The sequence below is a fragment of the Pygoscelis adeliae genome, unplaced genomic scaffold (assembly GCF_000699105.1).
Source record: "Pygoscelis adeliae isolate BGI_AS28 unplaced genomic scaffold, ASM69910v1 Scaffold402, whole genome shotgun sequence".
Lineage (NCBI taxonomy): Eukaryota > Metazoa > Chordata > Aves > Sphenisciformes > Spheniscidae > Pygoscelis > Pygoscelis adeliae.
Window position 1 is genome coordinate 8,218,740 of NW_008824411.1, and position 23,963 is coordinate 8,242,702.

Genomic DNA, 23,963 nt, shown 5'->3' on the forward strand with positions numbered 1-23,963 from the left:
CAGGAGCTGCTCTTTTCCCGCGTGTACTGTGCTCATGGTGTGCGCTCAGACCTTGGGCAGGAGAAATAGCGCAGCCCCCTTGGTGGATGGTGGAAATGCCTGTGAGCTGGGGAGAGGAGTGCATCATAGAATCATAGAATCATTAAGGTTGGAAAAGACCTCTAAGGTCATCGAGTCCAACACCACCATGCCCACTAAACCATGTCCCTAAGCGCCTCATCTACACATCTCACCATACCCACTAAACCATGTCCCTAAGCGCCTCATCTACCCGTCTTTTAAATACTTCCAGGGATGGTGACTCAACCACTTCCCTGGGCAGCCTGTTCCAATGTTTAACTACTCTTTCAGTAAAGAAATTTTTCCTTACATCCAATCTAAACCTCCCCTGGCGCAACTTGAGGCCATTTCCTCTCGTCCTTTCGCCAGTTACTTGGGAGAAGAGACCGACACCCACCTCGCTACAACCTCCTTTCAGGTAGTTGTAGAGAGCAATGAGGTCTCCCCTCAGCCTCCTTTTCTCCAGGCTAAACAACCCCAGCTCCCTCAGCCGCTCCTCATAAGGCTTGTTCTCCAGACCCCTCACCAGCCTCGTTGCCCTTCTCTGGACACGTTCCAACATCTCAACATCCTTCTTGTAGTGAGGGGCCCAAAACTGAACACAGTATTCGAGGTGCGGCCGCACCAGTGCTGAGTACAGGGGCACTATCACTTCCCTGCTCCTGCTGGCCACACTATTTCTGATACAGGCCAGGATGCCGTTGGCCTTCTTGGCCGCCTGGGCACACTGTCGGCTCATGTTCAGCCGGCTGTCGACCAGCACCCCTAGGTCCTTTTCCGCCAGGCAGCTTTCCAGCCACTCTTCCCCAAGCCTGTAGCGCTGCATGGGGTTGTTGTGGCCAAAGTGCAGGACCCGGCACTTGGCCTTGTTGAAGCTCATACAGTTGGCCTGGGCCCATCGATCCAGCCTGTCCAGGTCCCTCTGCAGAGCCTTCCTACCCTCGAGCAGATCAACACTGCCGCCCAACTTGGTGTCGTCTGCAAACTTACTGAGGGTGCACTCGATCCCCTCATCCAGATCATTGATAAAGATATTAAACAGAACTGGCCCCAATACTGAGCCCTGGGGAACACCGCTCGTGACCGGCCGCCAACTGGATTGAACTCCATTCACCACAACTCTCTGGGCCCGGCCGTCCAGCCAGTTTTTGACCCAGCGCAGAGTACACCTGTCTAAGCCGTGAGCCGCCAGCTTCTCTAGGAGAATGCTGTGGGAGACGGTGTCAAAGGCCTTACTGAAGTCCAGGTAGACCACATCCACAGCCTTTCCCTTGTCCACTAGGCGGGTCACCTGGTCATAGAAGGAGATCAGGTTGGTCAAGCAGGACCTGCCTTCCATAAACCCGTGCTGGCTGGGCCTGATGCCCTGGTTGTCCCGCACCTGCCTTGTGAGCGCCCTCAAGATGATCCGCTCCATAATCTTCCCCGGCACTGAGGTCAGGCTGACAGGCCTGTAGTTCCCCGGATCCTCCTTCTGGCCCTTCTTGTAGATGGGCGTCACATTGGCCAGCCTCCAGTTGTCCAGGACCTCCCCCGTTAACCAGGACTGCTGATAGATGATGGCGAGCGGCTTGGCTAGCTCCTCCGCCAGCTCTCTCAGCACTCTCGGGTGGATCCCATCCGGCCCCATAGACTTGTGAGTTCCAGGTGGCATAGCAGGTCGTTAACTGCTTCCTCTTGGATTATGGGGGGTTCATCCTGCTCGCCATCCCTGTCTTTCAGCTCAGGGGGCTGAATACCCTGAGGATAACTGGTCTGCCTGTTAAAGACTGAGGCAAAGAAGGCATTAAGTACCTCAGCCTTTTCCTCATCCTTGGTGACAATGTTCCGCCCCGCATCCAATAAAGGATGGAGGTTCTCCTTGACTCTCTTCTTGTCGTTAATATATTTGTAGAAAAGCCGCCAGCTTTTCTAGGAGAATGCTGTGGGAGACAGTGTCAAAGGCCTTACTGAAGTCCAGGTAGACCACATCCACAGCCTTTCCCTCATCCATCATGATGGAGTGCATTGCATGCATTGAGCCCGCTTAGTCAACCTTGGACCCAGGCTGGCTTCCACAGCTTTTTATTATCACGTTTCCCCCTTTTCTTGTTTGTTGAGTAAGGCATATCACTGGTTAACAGCTGGAGTACTCAGCCTCAAGCCACCGGCCCCGAGCATCCCCACAAAGTCTGCCAGCACAAACTGGAGTGAAGGGGTGTCCTGTGGGCACTGGGGCTGGGGGCTGAATGAGGGATGTGGAGGTTCCCGGGAGGGATGTGGTGCATGTTTCCCCATGGGACAGTGGTGGCGTGGTCAGCCCGGGCTGGATCCAGCCGCCTCCTTGTAATTAAAGCTCAGTGCTAGGGGAGAAGGACTGTTCACGTGCCGCGGGATGAAAGGCAGCATGTGTGTGAAACGCAGCTGTGCCGGCAGCAGGAAAGCATCGGGATGATGGAGGGAGGGCAGGAAAGGAAGGACCATGAGGTGGGAGGAGAGGCGTGATGGGAGGAGGTAGTAAATAACCGGAGGGACCATGCGAAAGCCGAGAGGTGTTAGGAGCGGTGATGGAGGGTACTGGCAGAGCCACTCACTGCGGGTGTGAGCCGTGGCATCCCTGGTGGCTTCTTGAAACCACTGTACACGGAGCCCAGTAAAGCGCCCTTTGGAGCTAATCACCACAGGAATTAATGGCTGGGATCACACCGAGTGGCAGCATCTGTGTCCTGGGAATAGCCCTGCAGAGGCCATGGCCATGTATTTGGTGGTTTTCTGGCCGAGGAAGGGAGGATGTGGCAGGCTGGCCCGCTAAGCCCCAATCTTGGCAACAGCCAGAGCCCACGGGGATAAAGCAAAGATGTGGCCATAAATGCAGGAGTTTGCAGTTACCCACTGCTCAGCATCTGGCAGGGCTTTTTGCTCTCAAGGTACCGAAAACGCAGCTCACTCCTCGCCTTGATTTAATTTTGTTTGCTTACAGAAATGCTGCTTATTTGCTAACATGGGATGCTGCTTCCCTTTGGTGCAGGAGGAACAAGAAGCAGCAGCCCCTCACTCAGAAACCCCTCGGTCACAGGGTGCTGCCCTGGCCAGGGCGACCCTCAGCACTTTGCTGGGCTGCAGCATCCTGGCTCCATCCCCTTTTTTCTGGCCATCCTAGATTTCAGCCCTAGACTAAGAAAATAAGTAGATTTTCCTCTTTTTTTCCATGTGAGTGCTAGGGAACGTTCTGCCTGTGGTTATGACACTGGGGTTTCCTTTTCCATGCCAAGGACATGAGCCCTGCCTGCAAAGACAGGCAGGTAAATACAGGCAGGGCCGTGCTGCCATGCAATCGCATTAAAGCTGATGGGTGCTGAAACCAAAGAGCAGCGTTACATAATTTGGACTGCAATGCAGAAGCGCTTGCTTAATTTTTAATTACCCAATCGCTGCATGTACGTAGTGCTCAACCTGGGAAGCGGGGTCAGCACGCGGGCACATGCGAGGGGTCCTTGCTGGCAAAGATGATGGGAAAGCCTTCCTTCAAGTTTCCATCCCTCCTGGCATGGTGGGAAGAAATGTGTCCCCATGGCACTGGCACGCATGGCAGGAGCGGGGCTGAGCCGTGGCGGCTGGGAAGGATGCTCTGCAGCCACCCCAGGGACCGAGGGGTGTCCCGTTGAGCAGTGGGAGAAGGGATGCAGATCTGCAAAGGTCTTTGAAGTTTCTCTGGGTTGCAGTGTTAGATAAATGGAAGAGACCGAGGTTGCTTTGCATCCAGATTTCCCATAGCTGCTGGTAAAAGAGCCCTGAGTGCCTCCCGGGGTGGGTTTGTTGGGATGTGGGAGAAAAGGTGAAGGAGCTGCCGTAGACCTCAGCTGTGAAGCACCATTTCTTCTCCTCCCTATTCTCCCCCTCTTTCAAATCCCCGCTCTGCACTTTCTGTCCTTCCTACAAAGGCAGCCACCTCGGAGCAGCTTAGGCTTCAAAGTTCCCAAAATAACAAAGGTTAAAATAAATTAAAAAAAAAAAAGAGTCGCTGCAAGATCAAGTCAGTGCTCCACTTGCACCCGGGCTTGGAGCTTCAAAGTGGCTGCAAAGAGCCCCCTGTGGTGTCTGTGGTTGGGCGTCTCAATGCTTGGGGTCCTGTCTTCATCATCCTGAAGCCACAGGAAATTTGGCAGTAGCCAGAATGAGACCACCAGTAATTGCATTCATTGAAAGCGGCAGGGGGGTCCTGCTGCTTTTGCTGACCATGGGGGCAAACTGGAGAAGGTCTCTCACGGAGGAGAGTGTCGTGGTGGCTGCAGTGATGGGCAGGTCAATGCGGGTGAGATGGGTGTCCCCAGGGCTGTGTCCTGCACCTGCCGGTCCTGTCCCCTGGCCAGGCAGATGGGCAAACAGCTCCTCGTGGGGAGGATCCGTGCTCAACGCGGTGCTTTGTGCCTCTGCTGGCTCTGCTGATTTATATAGATCATCAATATGACAATTATATACACCTGCAGATTTAATTACCTCCATTTTCGTCAGGCGGTGACAGATTTATGCCTCTATTCAATTCCTGTAAATCTGAAACAAGCTTGACTAGACCCAAAAGTGCTCCCATTGATCACCACGCACTGGCTGGTCTCTGGCCCTCTTGACAAGCTCTTCTTTCAAGAGTGATAAATTCAAGATGCACAGTCAAATTTTTCCCCTTTTATATCTTTCTTCCTTCTTCTTTTCTTTTTTTTTTTTCCCTTCTCCTCGTTATCTTTCAAAGCCTCTCCACAAACTTGAAAATGGAGCTTGAAATTGTGTAAGAGGTCCCAAGTACTGAAGAGCTTATGACATTAAGCTGCAGTTGGTAGTAGCCCATGCCTGCCTTCTCCATCCCTGTATAGGACCACCGGTGAGGATTCATCCTGCCCCCAAGACCAGCATTGGTCCCTCCAGGGGAGGTGGGAGGAAGAGGAGGACCACCTCTTGGAAAACCTCTTGGCCTTGCTGCTGGCAGGAGAGCGGACAGGGTTATTTCAGTCCTGTTTCACCCCCTGGGAGGGCCACCTCATCTCTCCCATGCCCCAGAGGACAGGCAGGTCCTGGATCTCGCCCCAGGAGATGAAGAACAAGCAGCCGTGCTCATTTCCTGTGCCAAGCATGATAATGCCAAAATAAGGTATAATTTGCCCGACCTCTTGGCCTTGGCGCAATGAGCACTTAAACAAATTAGTCTGCAGGAGCAGGCTGAAGTTTACCCTTGAAGTGAAGTCCATGTCATCGCTGTAATGCATCTCCCCGCCTCCCCTGCCTGTCCCACCACTGCCGCTGCCTGACCTCGCCTGTACGATATGCTCCGATGTCTTGCTAAGTGCCTGGCAGATGGGCTGGAGTGGCCGGCCATTACCTTCCCTGCCAGCCCGCGATGGATATAAATAGCCCTTTGCCTCCCCATGAAAATCGCTGGCTGGCTTGGGAAGCTGAAGGTAATCTTGGCAGGCATCTTGGGTCAGTAGGGTCTGATGGCACAGAGGGCTGGGGTTTGGAGGGGGATAGTTGCTGGCTCGGTGGCGAGAGGCTGTCTCAATGGGATGGAGCTGCTTTGGGGTCTCCTTCCCCCAGCAAGGCAGTGCCTGGAGGAGCAGAGGGTCTCAGCCACTCCTGAAGGGACATGTTGATGCAGGATGCATCCTCAAAGGGTGGCCTGGGCAGCACCTAGCTGGCTTTGCAGCCACCCTCCATCCCCACGACACTGGGCAGTGTGGGGGACAGTGGGTCTGTGGTCCCTCAGCATCTCCAGCCATGGCAAGTAGCTGATACTTGGTGGAAAAAAATGTGAAAAACACAGCATATATTACATATTGCATGGCTCGTTCCCTGCTGCCGAGGTCTGTGCTGCAGGGTTTTCTTGAGTTGGGATTTGGCTCTGGGCTGTCTGGCTCGATAGCCGCTGGTCTTCCCTGAATTCGATTCCTTTTTCAGTGCTTTCATACTTTATGGTGGATGAAACAGAGCCTTTTGTTAGTTTTTACACTCCTAATTCTTGCAAAGTGAGAAATAGTGAATAATCATTGCCTTTCCCACTGCTCCACTGGCTTCATGATTTTATAAGCATTTATCATGTCCCTGCTCAGTTATTTGTTTTCCTTGCCAAGGGGTCCTAACGCAGTTGGTTTCTCCTCTCCACAAAGCCATTTGTGACATCTCATCTTCCTTGTACCCCTCCTCCAAACCTTCCTAGCTCTGCCTCCTCCGTTACGAGATGGCTGACCTGAATACCTCTTGCAGGATTAGAGATCGGCTTGCTTTCACTAAAGTTGAACTTCACCTGCCCACTTCCTTGCCCACTTTCCTCCAGCACTTCGCAGCTTTAGCTTTGTGGAGACTAAATTTAGTGTTGGTGACCAACTTTGTCATTCGCCCCCTCTTCCAGAGTGTTTCTGAACAGCCGAGGTCCTGACAAAGATCTCTGTGGGGCTTCTTGGTAACCTCCTTTCATTGTGAAAACTAACCTCTTATTCCTCCCCCGCCTGGTGGGCTTCAAGAGGACTTTCCCTCTTATCCCAACCCCACTTTGGCACTTTGGGAAACTTTGAGGGTGGATTTTGACAAGGACTCTTTGAAATGAGTCCATCAAACTGGATCACCCTTATCTACTGGCTTACAGTGTTGAGCGACCCATATTTACCCACACACCTACCGGTTCCTCTAACAAACTGTCCAGGGCAGAAGTAGGATTTACTGGTCTGTAATTTCCATGATGCACAAGAGCTTTTTTAAGAGATTGGGGTCTCCTCGGCCAAGTTTTGCTCCTCCAGTTGCTCACCCTTTCTGAGCGATAGCTGGTGTGTTGGCGGAGTTCAGCAGCTGTCCTCCTCCGCTGCTCGTAGGTGAGCACCATCTGGGCTGAGGGGTTCGTGCTCTCCATCTCACCGATTTGCTGGGAGGCGATTTATCCAGGGCAGTAGTTTTCCATGGCTGATTGGGAGCTTCTCCGTCATTTGGGCTCTTTCAGTGAAGACCTGGGCTTCCTTCTGGAAGAGGTGATGCGATGACATTGCAGGGTGGGATATCAACTAGAAATGTAGTCCTTTCTGGGATTTAAATATCCACCTTGCATCTCGTAAGTTGTTGTCACACATCCTCTTTATTTGGCTTTTGCTCATTGTTGTGTTGTGGGGCTATGGGCTTTTTTTTACACAACCGTGTCTCCAGAGTGTTGGTCCAGGAGGTGGATTTATCTCTCTTCCCACATCTCCTTCGTAGTTCACGGTTCGGCAGTAGGGACCAAACTAACAAAACAGGAGTGAAAATCAAACACCAGCGAATGTCCCAGCCTGCTCGTTGCACCCACATGCATTAGCAAAGTTTTTCCTAGTTTTTGGTCAAAATTGACAAATGCGGTGGAAAAATAACCTCAGAGGCGATGTCGCACAGGTGTGGTTGGGCATGTCCTTGGGTCCACAGAGAAGTGCAGGGCAATGGGGCATGTCGTGTTGTAAGGTCAGCAGCTGCAGAGCAAACCTGGTTGACTCAGACACATTAATGATGAATCAGTGTCCTTCACTCTGCAAACGGCCACACTGTGCAATGTCACTCCCAGAGTGATGGAAGGTTTTGTTGTTAAAGAAAGGGACGAATTGGGGCCGTGGCATATTCGGGACAAAAATCCCAGTTCAAGGCTAAAGTGTGGCTACAGCTTTGAAATGTAACTCATTGATGACCTTCCCAAAAGCAAAGGCACCCTACATTTCAAGGAGAAACCTGGTTAGCTGTCAGCCTTGCTATGACAGCTAATGGCTTCACGTGTACCAGCCCCACGTGCAGATGTCATGGTGGAGTGATCTCTCTGACCTAGCCAGAGAGTGGCTCCCAATACAGCAGGTGCCTTTTCCTTGAGCCTTTAGGTTCTCCCATGTCTTTTGGAAATTTTGCCCCTGAAGCAGGTTCCTAATAGATAAAGTGAGGTTTGTGTTTGCTGGTATGGAAAAGCTGAATTGTCTTGAAAAGACAGAATAACCTACAGAATGAGCTGGTTTTCCTACCTGAGGTTGGAGACAGGAAAAAAAATGCAAATAAAGTATAGATAGTCAGAGTTGAATGTGATTTTTTTAAGTGGGCCCATAAAAACATGAATATTATCCCATGAAAGACGTGTCATTAAAACCTTGGAAGTAAAAATGAGTTAAATATCAGGATATGCATTTTGACATCTGAATTGATAGAAATCAAGGCCTGAGGTCCCAACAGAGAGTGCAAGTGGCTCATGGTGGGAAGGTCTTGCCTCCTGAGTTACTTCAGACTTTGGAGACTCTTGGAGGACTGCAAGGGCAGGGATTGCTTTAGCTGAGTTAAAGCCCTTTAAAGGATGTGCGAGGTTTAGACACGGAGGAAAAGCCTTAGCTAATGGGGAATTTAAATAAAAACACAGTCAGGTTCCGGATGGAAAATAAGCCAGGTTTAAATGTTAACGAGGAAATATGAGTCCAAGTCAAAATTTGCGCTCTGCTGTATGAAATGAGTCTGCAGAGACTGGCATTATGGCAGAGTTCATTTGACTAATCGGAGGCGTCTATTAGTGCAAAATGCTTCCAAATGGAAAGGAAAATTGTGTTGCTGGTTTTTTTTTCATCAAAACGCTGGTGTGCATTTTTAAGGAGAATTGCTCTCTTTGTGTGCCACGATGCCAGGTCTCGGCGGGGGGACGAGGATGCGGGAATAGGTCCGTGTCAGCGTTGGGCTCAGGGGCCATGGTTTCAACATTGCATCATCTCGGGTGCAGAATTGGGCTGTAACAGAGATGTTGCCTCCCAAAATTGGGAGGTGCAGAGGTGTTGCCTCCAGAAGGACTGGGTTTGCTTTGGGTGGGACAGCTGTCCTTAGGGAAATGAGGTTATTTGGGATGATCAATAATGAAGCAGATATAAATCCACCCACCTGTGGCAAATTCATCTGGACTTTTGTCCTCTCCTCAGTTTGCTCCTCTACAACCTTTCCTTCCCCCCTCCCTCCCCTCGCAGATGGTCTGGGAGGGGAGCAGCCGTGGCCGTTATGTTGAAAGCATCAGGCGGGGTCTTTGGAGGCTGCTGCTCCTGTAGATATGAAGGACCTGGGCCACATTTGATATCAGGTGAACACGGCGCAGCCTAATTAGTGGTCTCCTACTGTTATTAACCCCTGACTCAGGCAGGCTATTTTTTAACAGAGGTGCAAGAAGTTAATACTAGTGCTAATGGCTTCATATCCAAGGCCTTAATGAAAGCCATGCAGAGACCAGGCCTATCATCAATATCTTTCAAACTTTGAACTCGAAATTATCCTCTCTCCCCTGCCTTTTTTTTTTGGCTTTCTGCCCACTTTCCCACCTCCTCTGGGGTCTCTTGGCCCCACGGTACGAGCTGGCCGGCAGGGTTGGCACCTGCCAGCCCCATGGCAGAGCTGAGCCCCTACAGCATCCGGATAAATGGCTCCAGCTGGCTGCATGGGTCACTGTAGCATCTCTCACCAGGTGGTGAAAGGTCTGCTTGGAGAGCAAGACAAAGGTAAAAGTGGAATGCATTGGACTGGGAGAAGAGAGAGCAAAGAGATGCTGTGTTAGGAAGGAAGCTTGGTCTTGGTCTTTGTCTTCATCTTGGTCTTCATCTTGTCTTGGTCTTGCTTGAACCAAACTCCAGGAGAACTTCATGGGTGCAGGAAACCATTTATCTGTATAATTTTTTCAAGTAGAAATGGAGTGGGATAGGGGCAGCTGGCATGTTGCTAAGACCCTTGAGGAGAGGAGGAGGAGGAGGTCCAAGGATGAAGCTCACTCATCCATGCGCTGCCTCAAAAGCCTTTGCCCAGGGCAAGAGCAGAGATGGTGGAGCAGCCTTGTCCTGCAGTGTGATGGAGGGGTCATAGCCTGCCAGTTTGGGGTGATGGTGTTGATTTCTGGGGTGTTTTCCTCTGTTTCTAGCACTTCTGACTTGTGTGTGATGCAGCCTCAGGGCCATGTCATGATGTCTGGTGCGAGAGGATAATGCGCTCAGGCTCTGTGGCTGGATTGTGCTCTTTTAAAACAAGAATCCATTTTTTATTGAAATACATTTTTCTTTTTAAAAATAAGCCTGTTTAAATAAATTTGAAATTATGACAACCTATTTTAAGGCTTAAATTTACTATAATCTATTAATCATTTAAATAACTTCCATCAAGGAGTCCTCTTCAAATATTAATGAGCTGAAGGGTGCTGCTTTTTCAACGATATGTCAGATCAGGGGGAAAACATCTTTAACTCTAGCTTTCTAAATGTCACAATGTCATATACTTAGTATCTATTATTTTCACTCTTTACAATGGAGCAAATGCTGGTATTTACGTTTTTCCAAATGTCAGTACGTTGAGTTCTTGTTGTGCATAAAAACTCTTGCCTTAATTACTCCTAATTTCACGTTAGCAGGCAGGTGCGGGGAGAATATTTTCTTCCATTTGAGCTAGTTCATTTGAAGTTGAGAAGCCGTGGGGAGCTGGGGAAGCAGGAAAGCTTGTTTTCCCCTTTCAGCCCATGAATAAAGACCAGGTGGGAGAGGAAGAGATCTGCTTTTGCAAACCCTCCCGGCTCCCAGGACCGGCTTTTCAAAGGGGATCTGTGTGCCTAAACATGCAGCTCAGCAGTTAGAGGGAATTTGAAAAGTGCTCCTGGCTTCCTAGATGCTTTAACTCCTCTCAGTTTTGCTTCCCAGTGGCATCAAGGAGAGCTCAGCATCTTTCTGCTTGGGACACTCAAAGTGCACTGATTACTGCCAGAAATATGGCACGTGCTGAGCAGAAACAATCTGCCAATTCGCTCGCTGTGGCTAATGTTTCTTTTAATTAATCAAATCAGTTTGGGAGGATGAACCTGGTTCCTGATGCAGATTTTTCCTCCCCTCCCCGGTAGCTAGCTCACTTAAGGCAGCCTAATGAAATTAATTAACAGTAAATTTAAAATGTTGTTTTTCAGTACTGTAATTGAATTCCAGTTTTCATTTGAAGGCAGCATGAAAAAAGCAAAATAAAGATGACAATTTGCAAAGTGAGCCGGGCTCTTTCCCGTTGCCATCAAAACCCGAGTGGACAGGTCTGGCTGGACCGTTCCTGTGTGGCAGAGACAGGAGGGAAAGCTGTGTCTCGCTGGGAAGCTCATCACATTTTTAATGGTCATTCCAACAAATGCAACTGAAGCTTATATTTTCAGGAAAAATAACTAACGGGAAAATGGCAGGCTCGAGCTGATGGCTGAGATCAAGGTGATCTGAGACAGTGATCAAGGTGATCTGGTCTGAGATGGAGGTGCTGGTTAAAACAGTGCCCATCTCTCCTAGGGATGTGCTGGTGTCTCACTCCTTTTGCTAAGCCCCAGCCATGGGATGTCCCTGAAATTTTGGAGTCAGCCAGGTGAATATGGTTTGATTCAGCATTTAGTGTCCTGTGGCATGTGTCGTGTCCCCGTCGTCAGCTGCTCCTCCTGCTTGGGTGTCCTCTGCTGCTGTTGCTCCTCATCCCAGCTCTGTCCATCTGTCCCAGTGCCCCCAAACCCTAAAGGTACTTGAGGAAAGTCGGGGTGTTTGGGCAGAAGGTGCGGGTACGTCTGCAGATCTCAGGGCTGTGTCCTGTGTGGGAAGCTGCAGAAAGTGGTTGAAGGCTGAAAACCTCTGAATGCACCGCAATCAGAGCCAGAACTGCAGGTGTGATTGCAGCCATGTGCACATTTCTTCATTCATGAAGGATGGGGAAATATCTCTTTGCAATAATTTTGTGCCATGATCCCAATGATCCCATTAGTGCCGCTAAGAAGATATCCTATATCCTCCGCTTCCCACGGCTGGAGCCGTGTTTAACATGAAGCACGTGGGTGAAACGTGGCTGAATTAGGTCTGGAAGGATGCTGTCAGGCTCCCTGGCTCTGGCCCTGAGATGCTGTAAGTAAGTGCTCTGTCCCTGCACCACATCTGGATTTTCGGATGGGCCCACAGCTGGATTTTACCCAGAAATATGATTTTGCCCCACTTTAACCTTTCAGGTTGTGGGTCGTATAGGGGCACCCATGGTGCTGGCAGGAGATGGCCAGAGGGAGCCTGCTGTGTGTGTCCCTTGGTCCCTCCACCCATTTTTTGGGAAGAACTGAATGTCCTCCATCAATTCTCTCCTCTGCCGTGTTTCCCACGTGACCAGCTTTGCTTTTGCAGAGATCTCAGGCAACACAGACGACATCCCGCTGGTGCGCTGGCGGCAGCAGTGGCTGGAGAACGGTACGTTGCTCTTCCACATCCACCACCAAGACGGGGCCCCCAACCTGCCCGGCTTTGACCCAACGGATGAGCCCCAGACTGAGTCGGCGGAGGAAGAGCTGAGAATCCTCCACATCTCCGTCATGGTACGTGATGGGAAGGCAGGCCCTGTTTAGGTGTTCAGAAACCGGTAGAAAATATAGGGGCTCTTGAAAAGCCATATAGTTCCCCATCTGGCTCCAGCTGTCCTAGGATGGGGAGCTGAGCCCACCTTCAGGGGTTGGTTAAGGTGCCCTGGGCACCTCTCCAGACTATGTTGTGTGCAGGGTGCTTTAACACTGGGCTGCTTTAAACCTCTCCCTTAGTTTGCATTGCTTTGCAAATATGTTTGCAGGGGTGCCTTTATCTTCGGGCAGTGCTGGGCTTTGAAGGTCTTAACCACGTTAAACCGGGGTTAATTCACATTGACTTTGTCAAGAGTCCTTTGCCCGGTGGATGGTGCCTGGCGCCCGCTGCTCTGGCATGCGGTGGGTATCATGGTGCCACCAGGCACTGTCACTGCTGCTTTTATCAGCACGGCAGCCCCATGGCTGTGATTTCGCAGCGTGCAGTAAGCAAGAGCATCCCATGAGCAGAGACGGCACAGCTCTCCTCCTCCCTACAGAAACACGGGGACAAGGTTTTGATGTCAGGGAAAGGAGGGTGAGACAGAGATCTGCGTGTTGGAGGTGGATCTGTGGTTTGTTGGTTTTGTTTTTTTCTTATGTTGGAAAAAATCTGAAGAATCTGACAATTTTTGTGCCACTGGAAGATAATTAGCCAGAGACAATGTGTTGCCGAGGCTGCAAACAGGCTGTTTAATGGTGCCTACCCTAATGAGAGTGTCAATAGCTCTTCCAGATTGCAGCCCCAGGCCAGGTTTCTCCTCCATCATTTGTGCTTGATTAGTCTCGAGGAAAAAAAAAAAATCACTGGCAAAGCCACCCCCAAAAAACATTTTGGACCATTTCCTTTTCTTTATTGTCCGTTCCCAGCTGCTCCTGAGAGGGTGCATCACCTGAGGAGAGGCTGGCGCCACTCTGCCACTGTGGTCTTGGTTTTCATGGGCACCACTGAATACCAAGATGGAGACAGGAGTGCCTGAAACAAGGCTTATTAACGAGCTAATGAAAACGATGTCTGCAACTCATCACTCTTGTACCAAAATGTGTAAATACAGATTGAATCCTCCCTCTCCCCCTTTTTCCCCATCACTCTCAGCTCCGCTCCGGTGGCATCCTTACGCCTTGACAAATAGAGGCTGGCTTTTGTGCCAGGAGTCAGGATCACATGGAGTTTTAAAGGCTGGTTTTCTTTCTTTCCCATGTGGTTGCTAAGAGCAGTGTGAGTGAGGGGCTGCATCCATCATGACAGTGGTCCGCACGTGGACCGTGTGAGAAGCGCTCCTCTGCCTGCCCAGCACAGGGCTCCTCTCACAGCCGTTGTACGAATGCTGGGTGGGGGGGATGAAGGCAGAATGGGATTTCTGTGCTCCCATGGAGAGGAACTGGTGGTCTGAGGTGGTGCCCTGACCCCCTCCAGCTAGCACAGGGTGGAGAAGACTTAGTGCTGGTTTTCTTCCTCCCTTTGGAGCCTCTTGACATCTCAAGTGGCCACAGGCTGCTCTTTCTCAGGGATAGGCTGAGCTCTCAGACTATCAGGGCAGAAGAAATTCAGTTTCAATTAAATAACAGGTCTTTTTTGAGAATCCACAGCCGCAGTCCTAAACAAATGGGTGTCCACCTGACTCGAGCTCCTGCTTGGTCTCCATTGTTTACCAGCACAGGTGTATGGCAGAGCTCTCTGGTGTTTGGGAGATATAATGTGCATATAGAGGACAGCAAAGGAAAGCCAGGAATGTCCTGGTATTACTCCCATCTGCTTGTCACCCCATCTGTGGGTGAACCCTTCTCTGGGGTGATGGAGAGCTGTGTTGTGGGAGACCATCTCTGGTGGGGATGGGGATAGCCCCCACTTATTTATGGATCAGAGGAACTCAAAGGGTTTTGAATGTCATAGAGAATTGGGCCCTGCCTTTACCACTAAAAATCTCAGGAAGAGCACGGCCAGGCAGGAATCCAGTGCCAGTTTTCAGCCCCAGCAAGAGATTTCCCGTCCTCCTGGCTGCAGGCTCCTGGCTGGAGAGATGCTGTGTGCCAGCCAGCCCCCCCTCTTCTGCTGGACTGCTTGACTCCTTAATCACTGGAGTTTCTTTGCTTTTTCTTTCTTTTTTTAAAAAGAAAGTTTGGAAGGAGGGCTGGGAGGGTGCATCACAGCTCCATTATCCTGGGAGTGAAAGAGGGTTGAACCGTAATGGCTATTAGAGTTCCTTTTCCAGCTGCTTCTCCTGCTTCTCATTCAATAATTCCCTTAATGTTTTGTACTAATGGAGCAGATTATTACTATTATTTTATTTTATCAAGATCACTTATTGTATAGAAAAGAGGAGGGGGACCAGAGCCATGGATGGACATGGAGCTCTTAGCTGGCTCCACGCACTCTTTTTATTATTATTATTATTATTTTTATTATTATTAGGCTGGGTGTAGGGTTCCAGCTTGGGCTTTCATCTTGCTGCCTCTATCTGTGTGCAGTGACGATGTCTCTGCAGGAGGGTGACCTTGGGGACGGTGGCGAGGTGGCAGGGCTGGGTGCAGTTTCAGGGTCTGTCCCCATGGGGCAGGATTTTTTTCATTCTCTTTGCCCAGGCATTCCCCAAACAACGCTTCAGTCATCTGGCTGTCTCGAGTCTTGATCTCCTTTAATCTGTGCTGCAATTTCTGCAGGATACCCTGGGAAAATCTCCCAAGATTGAGAGTGACAGCACTGAAACCAGTTGGAAATGGGTCAGAAAAAGTTGCCCGTAGGAGAGTTAGCCTAGAATAAATCTGATCTGTGCTTTCAAAGACATGGTGCGGGAGAGTGAAACAAAACATGCTCTGCTTTAAATGCTGCTTTTTCATGCCTCGGTGGAGACTTCAAAGCCAGTCCAGCTTGAGGCAGGCTTCAGCCGGAAGCACTTGGCCAGTGCTTGGCCAGCGCCAGGCGCTCCCTGTGCCACCACCCTCTTGTCGGTGCGACTGGGTTCCTCTTGCCATTGCCTTCGCTTTGGCCATCCCAGAGCATCCCTGTGTGTTTGCATCCCTGGAGGGTGGCTGGTGCTGGTCCCTGGCTGATCCCTGCTCATGTTTGTGCCGGCAGGGAGGGATGATTGCCCTGCTGCTCTCCATCCTCTGCCTGGTGATGATCCTCTACACCCGCCGGCGGTGGTGCAAGAGGCGCCGGGTGCCACAGCCCCAGAAGAGTGCTAGCGCGGAGGCGGCCAACGAGATCCACTACATCCCCTCAGTGCTGATCGGGGGCCACGGACGGGAAAGCCTGCGCAATGCCCGCGTGCAGGGCCACAATTCCAGTGGGACACTCAGCATCCGCGAGACCCCCATCCTGGACGGCTATGAATATGACATCACTGACCTGCGGCACCATCTCCAGCGTGAGTGCATGAACGGCGGGGAGGACTTTGCCAGCCAGGTCACCCGCACCCTGGACTCGCTGCAGGGCTGCAATGAGAAGGCCAGCATGGACCTCACACCAGGTGGGGATGGAACGGGGGGCATGGACTGAGCTGGGTCCTTTCCAACTCGTCTTCTCTCCATCATTCCCATACTCATGTTTTCCCTTGAGTATTTTCCCCGTTTCTCTGGGTTTTTGTTGTGTGTGAGATGTTTGTGGCACTCTGAAGGCGCTTCCATTGCTGGGAGACCTTGCAGCTAGTTGAGAGCAGTCCCTGCTGAGTGGGACGTGGCTGGGACAATGAAGGGTGGAGCTTTGAGGGGAAGGGCTGAGGTTCCTATGGCCTGATGGAGAACCAGAATGGTGTCTCCTCCAAGCTACCCCATGGTGACCCCCAAAATTCCCTTCTATATCCCAGGATTTCCGGTGTCTTCTTCAGCTGAGCATTTTAGTAGCAAAATTATACTTGCCATCAGTATGATTCAGAGTTAACACTGTCTTCTGATCACCAGCAGAGATTCTTTGAGGCTTGTAACACCCTTGTTCATTGGCCATATTACCAACTGAGCCACTCGACTGGAGCCTTCTCAACTGAGACATGGTTTGGGAAGACCATGGCGTGGTTCCTAAAGCTCTCCAGGGGTTTTCCTTACAGACCTGTGTATACAGAAGTGCCCTGAGAGGCTGAATGTTAAGTCTCAGCTTTTGGGTAGCTTGGTGGAGGTGCCAGTCCGCTTCAGGCTTTGAGGAGCTTGTGAGGGTGCACTGGGGGCAGCTTGGTCCATTGGCCACGACACCCGGGTCGTGTCATGCAGATACTGGAGATGGATCCAAGGAAAACTCTCTTTCTCACCTCCCTCCTTTTTTTAAATCCCTGAAAGATTTTGCCTTCAATTCTTCCTGCTCAGGGAGCGATAACGCCAAGCTGTCCCTGATGAACAAGTACAAGGACAATATCATCGCCACCAGCCCCGTGGACTCAAACCACCAGCAGGCCACGCTGCTGTCCCACACCTCCAGCAGCCAGCGCAAGCGCATCAACAACAAGGCACGAGGTAGGGGGGTTCCCCAGGGCAGACAGGGTGCTCTGGGCTTCCACCTACCCACGCTCCAGCCACTCACCCTCTCCTGGGATGGAGAAATAGGGCCAGTGTTGGGTGAGAGCATGGAAATGAGGGTTTAGGTGGGGGGAAGCAGAAAAAGCGGTGTCTGCAAGGATGCAAATGATGTTGGGTGGGTTGGTTGCAAAGATGCAGAGGGTCTTGGCCATGGTGAATATTTTATGATACCGGCATGACCATGGGGAAAAGTTGCAAGGTAATGGGAGCCGTGGCAGGGGGAATGGCTGTGTGTGGTGGGAAGGGGAGAAGATGTTGTTCCCGCTGCACCTGGCAGACAGGGCTCCTGATCTTCAAGGCAAGGCTCTCCCTGTAGGATGTGGCTGCTTGGGGTGGCATGGTGCCAGCCCCGCCATGACCACACTCGGTGTCCCCTGCAGCCGGCTCAGCATTTCTCAACCCCGAAGGGGACTCGGGGACGGAGGCAGACACTGATCCCCAGCTGACCTTCTACACGGATCCCTCACGGAGCCGGAGGCGCAGCCGAGGTGCGTGTGGGTGCGGAGGTGGGCAGCAAGCCGTGGCCCCTCTTGCCTTGTTTGCCACCTCCTCTCTGGACTTGGAGACTTTCCATTGGCAAAAGATGGAAACCCAGGCGCGATCCGGGCTGCCATGGGCAGGTGCCGGTCCCCGCTCCCACAGCGGGCTGCCACTGCTCTCCAGTGGAGTTTCTCAGCAGAGGATGAAATATATTCTGATTTTTGCTGAAGGCTTCTGCTGGGCTTTGGTCTGTATTAATGAGTAACATGCTTCAAAGGCTGGCCCATGAGCTCCTCTGCCGCTGCTTGACACGGCAGTGCCACAGGTTCGCTCTGGCACCGTGCACGTATGAGCTGTATGTGCAATGGAGGACGGAGACAGGTTTGGTCCCTGGGCAGGGGTCTCGCCTTGCACCATCCCTTTGGGAGGTTTTGTCCCCCGGGGAGGAAAGTTTCTCTCTGTTTTCCCTCCTTCTCTGGATGGTGCCTTGTTTTTCTGGGAGTGGTGGGCTTGGGAGCCATCTCCTTTGCCCCCAGCGCCCGTGCTGGGTGCTGGGTGCTGGGAGGCCAGTTCAGGCTTTGTCTCCACAGGGGATAGTTCAGCCCCCAGCCAGCTTTTTCTGCTCAGCTTCTTCAGCTGAGAGATGAAAAGTCAAATAACTGCATGCCCTGAGCAGTTAGGGCTCTCCAGTGCTTTTTCAAAGGCATCCAGGAGTCTGTTGTCATGGCAAAATTAACCCAAGAGAAGTGCCGAGAAGAAGGAGGGGGGGCAAAAAAGGATATTGCATTTACCTTTCTTCTCCTCAATATTTCTGCTCTGCTTTAAAGTCCTGCTGCTGCAAAGGTCTTGGTGTGCAATGGTACAGGGGTGTGGGAGCTCAGGGAGACCCCAGCCTCAGCAGGCAGGATAGAGAGGCTGCTGCGGCAAAGACTGCTCTTGAAAATCCGAGGTGACTCCACTTGATTGGATTGATGCTGGATTTCCAGGGGGCTGGGCAGGGTCTCTGCACCCCAACATCCTCTGGCTGCACCCCAAGATCTTCCTGGGTCCCTTGGGCCTCAGGTTTGACTGTGCTTTTGTGTTTTGCAGTGGGCTCCCCCCGGAGCCCCGTGAACAAGACCACGCTGACCCTCATCAGCGTGATGAGCTGTGTCATCAGCCTGGTGTGCTCCTCCCACATGAGCTGCCCCCTTGTTGTCAAGATCACCCTCCATGTTCCTGAGCACCTCATCGCTGATGGTGAGTGCCCCACAGTCCTACTCACACCCTCCTGCCCCACTCTGTGAGCTGTAATGGAGGGAAGGAGGGAATCATGGAGAGGACAGATGCAGGATGGGTGCAGGAGAGGGGAGACAGGCATGGGATGGAGGGTACCAGTGCGGGACACAGGGGATGGGTGCAGGATGGAGGGGATGGGCACAGGACAGAGGGGACAGGCGCAGGATGGCGATGGCTGTCATGGGACGGAGGTGATGGATGCAGGATGGAGGGGACAGCTGTGGGATGGAGAGTACCAGTGCAGGACACAGGGGATGGGTGCAGGATGGAGGGGATGGGCACAGGACCAACAGGGCCATTGTGGGACAGAGGGGACAGGCACAGGATGGAGGGGGCTCTCTCATGGGATGGAGAAGGCAGGCATGGGACGGAGGGGGCCATCGCAGGGCAGAGGGGATGGGCACGGGACAGAGGAGTTCATTGTGGAACAGAAGGGGCTGTTGGAGGATAGAGGGCACTGTCTCAGGATGGAGGGGATGGGCAGGGGATGGAGGAGTCCATCACGGGATGGAGGGGACCATCACGAGATGGAGGGGACCATCACAGGATGGAGGGGATGAGCATGGGATGGAGGGGATGGGCATCACGGGATGGAGGGATCCATCACCGTATGGAGGGAATCATCACGGGATGGAGGGGTCCATTGCGGGATGCAGGGAACCATTATGGGATGGAGGGGACAGCAGCGGGTCGCTGCTGCTGACTCCCCTCTTGGCGGCAGGGAGCCGGTTCATCCTGCTGGAGGGGAGCCAGCTGGATGCCAGCGACTGGCTGAACCCGGCGCAGGTCATCCTCTTCTCCCAGCAAAACTCCAGCGGGCCCTGGGCCCTGGACCTCTGTGCCCGGCGCCTCCTCGACCCCTGCGAGCACCAGTGTGACCCTGAGACTGGTAGGTGGTCAGGTGGTTGGGGTGGGTTTGGGAGTTCACCCCTGTCTGCTCAGCCTGGCTTTGGTGGGAAGATGCTTTCTTGCCTTGCTCCATGTGTGAGAATGGAGCTGCTGGGTGCACCAGGTGGCTGCAGGCTGGGTTCGGCAGGGATGCATGTGGAAAGCCTTGTCCTTCCATGCCCCTCATGTCCCCCCCTCTCTCCGTAGGTGAGTGTCTCTGCTACGAAGGTTACATGAAGGACCCCGTGCATAAGCACCTCTGCATCCGGAACGAGTGGGGAATGAACCAGGGGTGAGTGTGCCTGCCACGGTGTGCCCAGGCTTGGACCATCCTCACATGAGCTGCTGGGCTTCAACAGCACCATAGTAGGGCTGTGGTAAATCCTCTTGGGTGAAAGAGTTAGAGGCATCTTGGTGAATTGTAAGGTCAGTGCACAGCTGGGCTCTGCAGCAGGTCTGCGGGAGGCAAGGATTTCTATTCTTTGAAATAATCAGAGATGATGTAGAAGAGGCCATTGTTAGGTTTCAGAGTAAACACCCCCTGGAAAAGATCGAGGCTGCTCCTCTTCCCCTCGTGGGCATTCTCCTTGGCATCCTGCGCTTTGTGGGGCTTCCGGTTTGGGTGTACAAGGCATTGGAGGAGGGCTGAGGTCGGGCTGCGGTCCCTGGTGGAGGAGGGATGCTGCAGGATGGGGATGCCTCATTGAAAATTGGGCAAATTAGATGCTTCGATGCCGTGGCCTGAGGGAACAGAGCAGTCGCCGTCTGCTCCACAGCTTTACACCCCTGGAAGTGCAAAGGGAAATTTTTCTGATGTTTTGGCAGCAATTTGGTGGGGGATCCCAAACATTCCAATTTCTCTGTGGCCCTCAGGGGATGCTCCATCTGGTCCTTAACACTCATGGTTCTCTGACGTGCAGATGGGGACTTCCAGGGATGGCTGGAGGTAGTGTGCAGAAAACAAAGACACCCCCAAAACCAGAGGCCCCACATGCACTGGCACCTCCAACCCCCTTTTTCCTCCCCTCGTCTTGTTGTGCCGCAGCTGGATCTGTGGCAGCAGTGGCCCTGCGCGTGGCAGGACACCCTCTCGGAAATCATTGGTCTTCACAGTGGGAACAGAAAATCATCAAAGGCTGGGCTTGGCGGCATCCCTGCCATGCCGCTGCGCCAGAGGATGGCGGGTGCGGGGTGCTGCCTGCACCGGCTGGCCCTGGCTGCATCCCTCTGAACTGGGGCCCGCATAGAGCACCGCTGCTCTGCCTTCAACCACCTCTCTGTTTTTTTTCATTTTAAAAGCAATTTAGCAATTAAACCCAGTGCAGAGCACTGGCCACAGGAGACAAGGGCGGCCGTCATTGTGGGTGCCCTGAGCCAGGCTGGGGACAGGGTGATGCTCATGAGACAGTTGACACCGTGCTGGGGATGCGCTGAGTGGTGCGGTCAGGGTCTCCAAACCACCGCAAGGTACCACTGCTGGGGTGGGAAAATACAGGCAGAAATACAGCTCCCTGCCCTGTTCATCCCCAAGGGACAAGTGTCTGACAGGGGTGTCCCCAGCTCCTCTGTGCCCATCAAATAAGAGGCACTGAGGGATGGGGACTGGGTCATGGGAGGGTTATTTCCCCTGCCAGGGACTTGCTCGTTTTGGGATGTATTAGGTTTAGGAGTGTCTCACAGTGGGTTGGAAAGATCCTACAGCCATCCATGACCACCCATGGCTTTGGTGCCAGCCTGTGCTTCAGTCAAAGCTACCAGCAGCGTGCTGGACCCACCACCTTGGTGGGTCCATTGAGGCAGGTAGTAAAAATGGATAAGCGCAGGTGGAGAAGATATGTTTCCTTCTCCTCTGCTTTTCTGCTGCTCCTGAGCGTGAGACTGCAGCTTCACACTTCTCCTTCCATGCACGTTGCTCTTCTCTAGCTTCTTCCTGATCTAGCTGCTCTGTCATCTAAAGAGAAAGAGGAGAAAAAGCTGCTTACAGGCGAATTGGGAAAAATTATGGATAGTAACAAGCAGAAGAGAAGCCAAGGGCAGGAAGGACAAATCCATTCCTGCAGCCCTCCAGACCTGTTCGCAGCTCTGGACCCAGCTTTAGTCTCAGTAACGCCAATGCAAAAGGTACTCAGGACCCGCTCCATTCCTTTGGGGCATCTGGGGCCATTTTCAGACCCAGCTCCATCCTGATGCCCCACGGGAGCCTTCTCCATGCTCACACTTGAAATTCTGCCTTTCCTCCTTCAGCAGTGTTCATACCTGGGCAGGATACATGTTGTCTTGGGTCTCTTCTTATATACCAAAGTTGGCTATGATAAATCACACAGCGTTTCCAACATACTCTTCTGTTTGGGGCAGAGAAACCTAGCAGATCTCTTTTTCCCCAAGGTGCAACACAGCCCTAGACCATGGTGGGGCCGTTGAAGTCCTGCCCTTCTCTGGGCTCTCGAGAAGGCTCTGATGCTGCGGTGTCGGGGCTTTTTCAGTGCTGCCCTTTGAGAGCTCCTCTCCCAAGCTGGTTGAAACTGAGGTCATTTTGTATTTCTTTCTTGAACATGTCAGGTTTTTGTTTCAGAAAATGGTAGCAGCTGAAACCACACTTAACTCAACTATCCCTGCCTGCAGCTTCCACTATTTATAGGGGCTCTTGAAAGTGTGTCCACACTAAGCATTGGGATGCCGAGGCCAGCTTGATGTTTAACAAGGATTTTTTTCTGCACTGCGATCTGTTCCTGATGTCCAGGTGCTGCTTGGTGCAGCTCTGCCTGCAAGGGCTTGTGATGGTGGAAGTCTCTTCTACCTGTCCAAGGTGTCCCCTGTGAACCATTGGCCTCCACAGGGTCATGTCTGCAATGAACTCTCTTTGGTCCAGCAGAACCATCTTGTCAGAGCCCGTTTAACTGAAAAACTTGTAACTTTAACTTGGTGTTTACATTTTTGCGGGTGGAGGTTGAGCTGCCAGACCACGCTGTCTTTCGTCGTGCTCATCAGCTCACTCCCAGCTCTAGCAACAAGGTAGCCCAGGCTACCTTTTCAGGCTCACGTGAAAAAGATGTCTGCAAATCCTCTCTACTCTCTCCCCTTGTCGCAAAGCAAGATCAACTGTGCCTGAATAATTTCTGACTGTTTTTTGTGTAACATGTTCCTAGCCCCTCCAATATTGGAGCGATGTGCTGTAGCCATGGGTAGCACAAGCCAGGTGGCGAGTCGGTCCCCGGAGAAGCCACGTCGGCTCTTAGCAAAGGGGAGGTCAGCAAAGCAGGACCTGGGAGCTCTGCCAAATCCCATGGGAGCGACGTGGTCTGGCTATGATCTCTGTTGTTTTCCTAGGGTGGCGTTTTTATCTGAAAACTCATTTCAATCCTTTAGTTTAGATAGGTTTGCCATTGGTTTGTTTTTATTTACAGGGATTACAGGTTGACTCAGTGTTTGTTCACCCAGAAGCATCTAATTTTGCTCGTGAAGGTGAGCTCATCTTTGAACTTTATTGGCGATGGCAGCGAGGCTTTGTGTGTCGTGTGTATTTTGGGTTCCATGCTGAGATCCATGCCACCGTGGTACATCTTTTACCCAACACATCCAGTCCCTAAATCTTCATCAGTTTTTCAAAAAATAAGATCTTTTTGATCATGGGTAGCAGATACATTTGATCAGCTGCTTTTTTTGTGCTACTCTTCAGCTGTTTTAAACAAATCTGGCTGGTGCTATTTGTGTGTTCACAGTCTGTCTTCCTACTTTGATATGCATTGTTAATTAGCTGCTTTTCGTCTCTTACTCTAACATTTCCCGGGTAGGATTTCGTTTCCAGCAATCCAACCAACCCTTCCTTGTCTTTGCTCATCAAACCAAATTCCTGCGGTTACTTCGTGGTATGACTCGACCGAAAGTCAAATCATCTCATTCTGCCTTTAGTTAATAAACTGTTACCTGCCTGCATTCGTACTTCTTCATCTGAGCCCTTAGATCCGTCATGCGATGGCCTGTGGCTTTCCAAACAGCACGTGCTGTTCTTGCCTGGGTGCCCTTTTCAGACACCCCAATGAGATTTAAGACGGTCTGCATTTAAGGGGTCTTTATCAACATGTCCTTTCAACTTGTAATGGGCTTCACCCCGGCATGGGGAGGTTTTAGGCCAGTTTAAGGCAATTTGGCGAACGCATCTGGATGGGTGCTCTCATCCTCTTCTAGCAGTTGGCAAGCGGGGGCCACCCCAGCCCCCCTCCCATGCAGGGCAAGTTAATCCTTTCTCCACCCCGCAGCCTTGCATTTTTTCCAGCACAGGACCTGAATTAGTGCAACAGCCCATGCCCTGCTCACCCATCTCCCCTCCCCGCGGTGCCTCTTCTCTTCTGCACATGGTTATCCCCCTCCCTGGCCGTGCACCTGCTTCTCCAGTCCCACC

General features: G+C 51.9%; 1 protein-coding gene across 1 annotated transcript in view; it reads left to right on the forward strand.

Annotated features, from left to right (window-relative positions):
- The window catches only part of ASTN1 (astrotactin 1), a 65,236-nt gene that overhangs the window by 20,259 nt on the left and 21,014 nt on the right, over window positions 1–23,963 (forward strand). Inside the window, exons 2-8 of the mRNA XM_009320744.1 lie at window positions 12,207–12,394; window positions 15,489–15,882; window positions 16,709–16,855; window positions 17,299–17,406; window positions 18,488–18,637; window positions 19,398–19,565; window positions 19,772–19,856. Of these exons, the coding sequence (XP_009319019.1) occupies window positions 12,207–12,394; window positions 15,489–15,882; window positions 16,709–16,855; window positions 17,299–17,406; window positions 18,488–18,637; window positions 19,398–19,565; window positions 19,772–19,856 (1,240 nt within the window). The remainder of the gene's footprint in view (window positions 1–12,206; window positions 12,395–15,488; window positions 15,883–16,708; window positions 16,856–17,298; window positions 17,407–18,487; window positions 18,638–19,397; window positions 19,566–19,771; window positions 19,857–23,963) is intronic.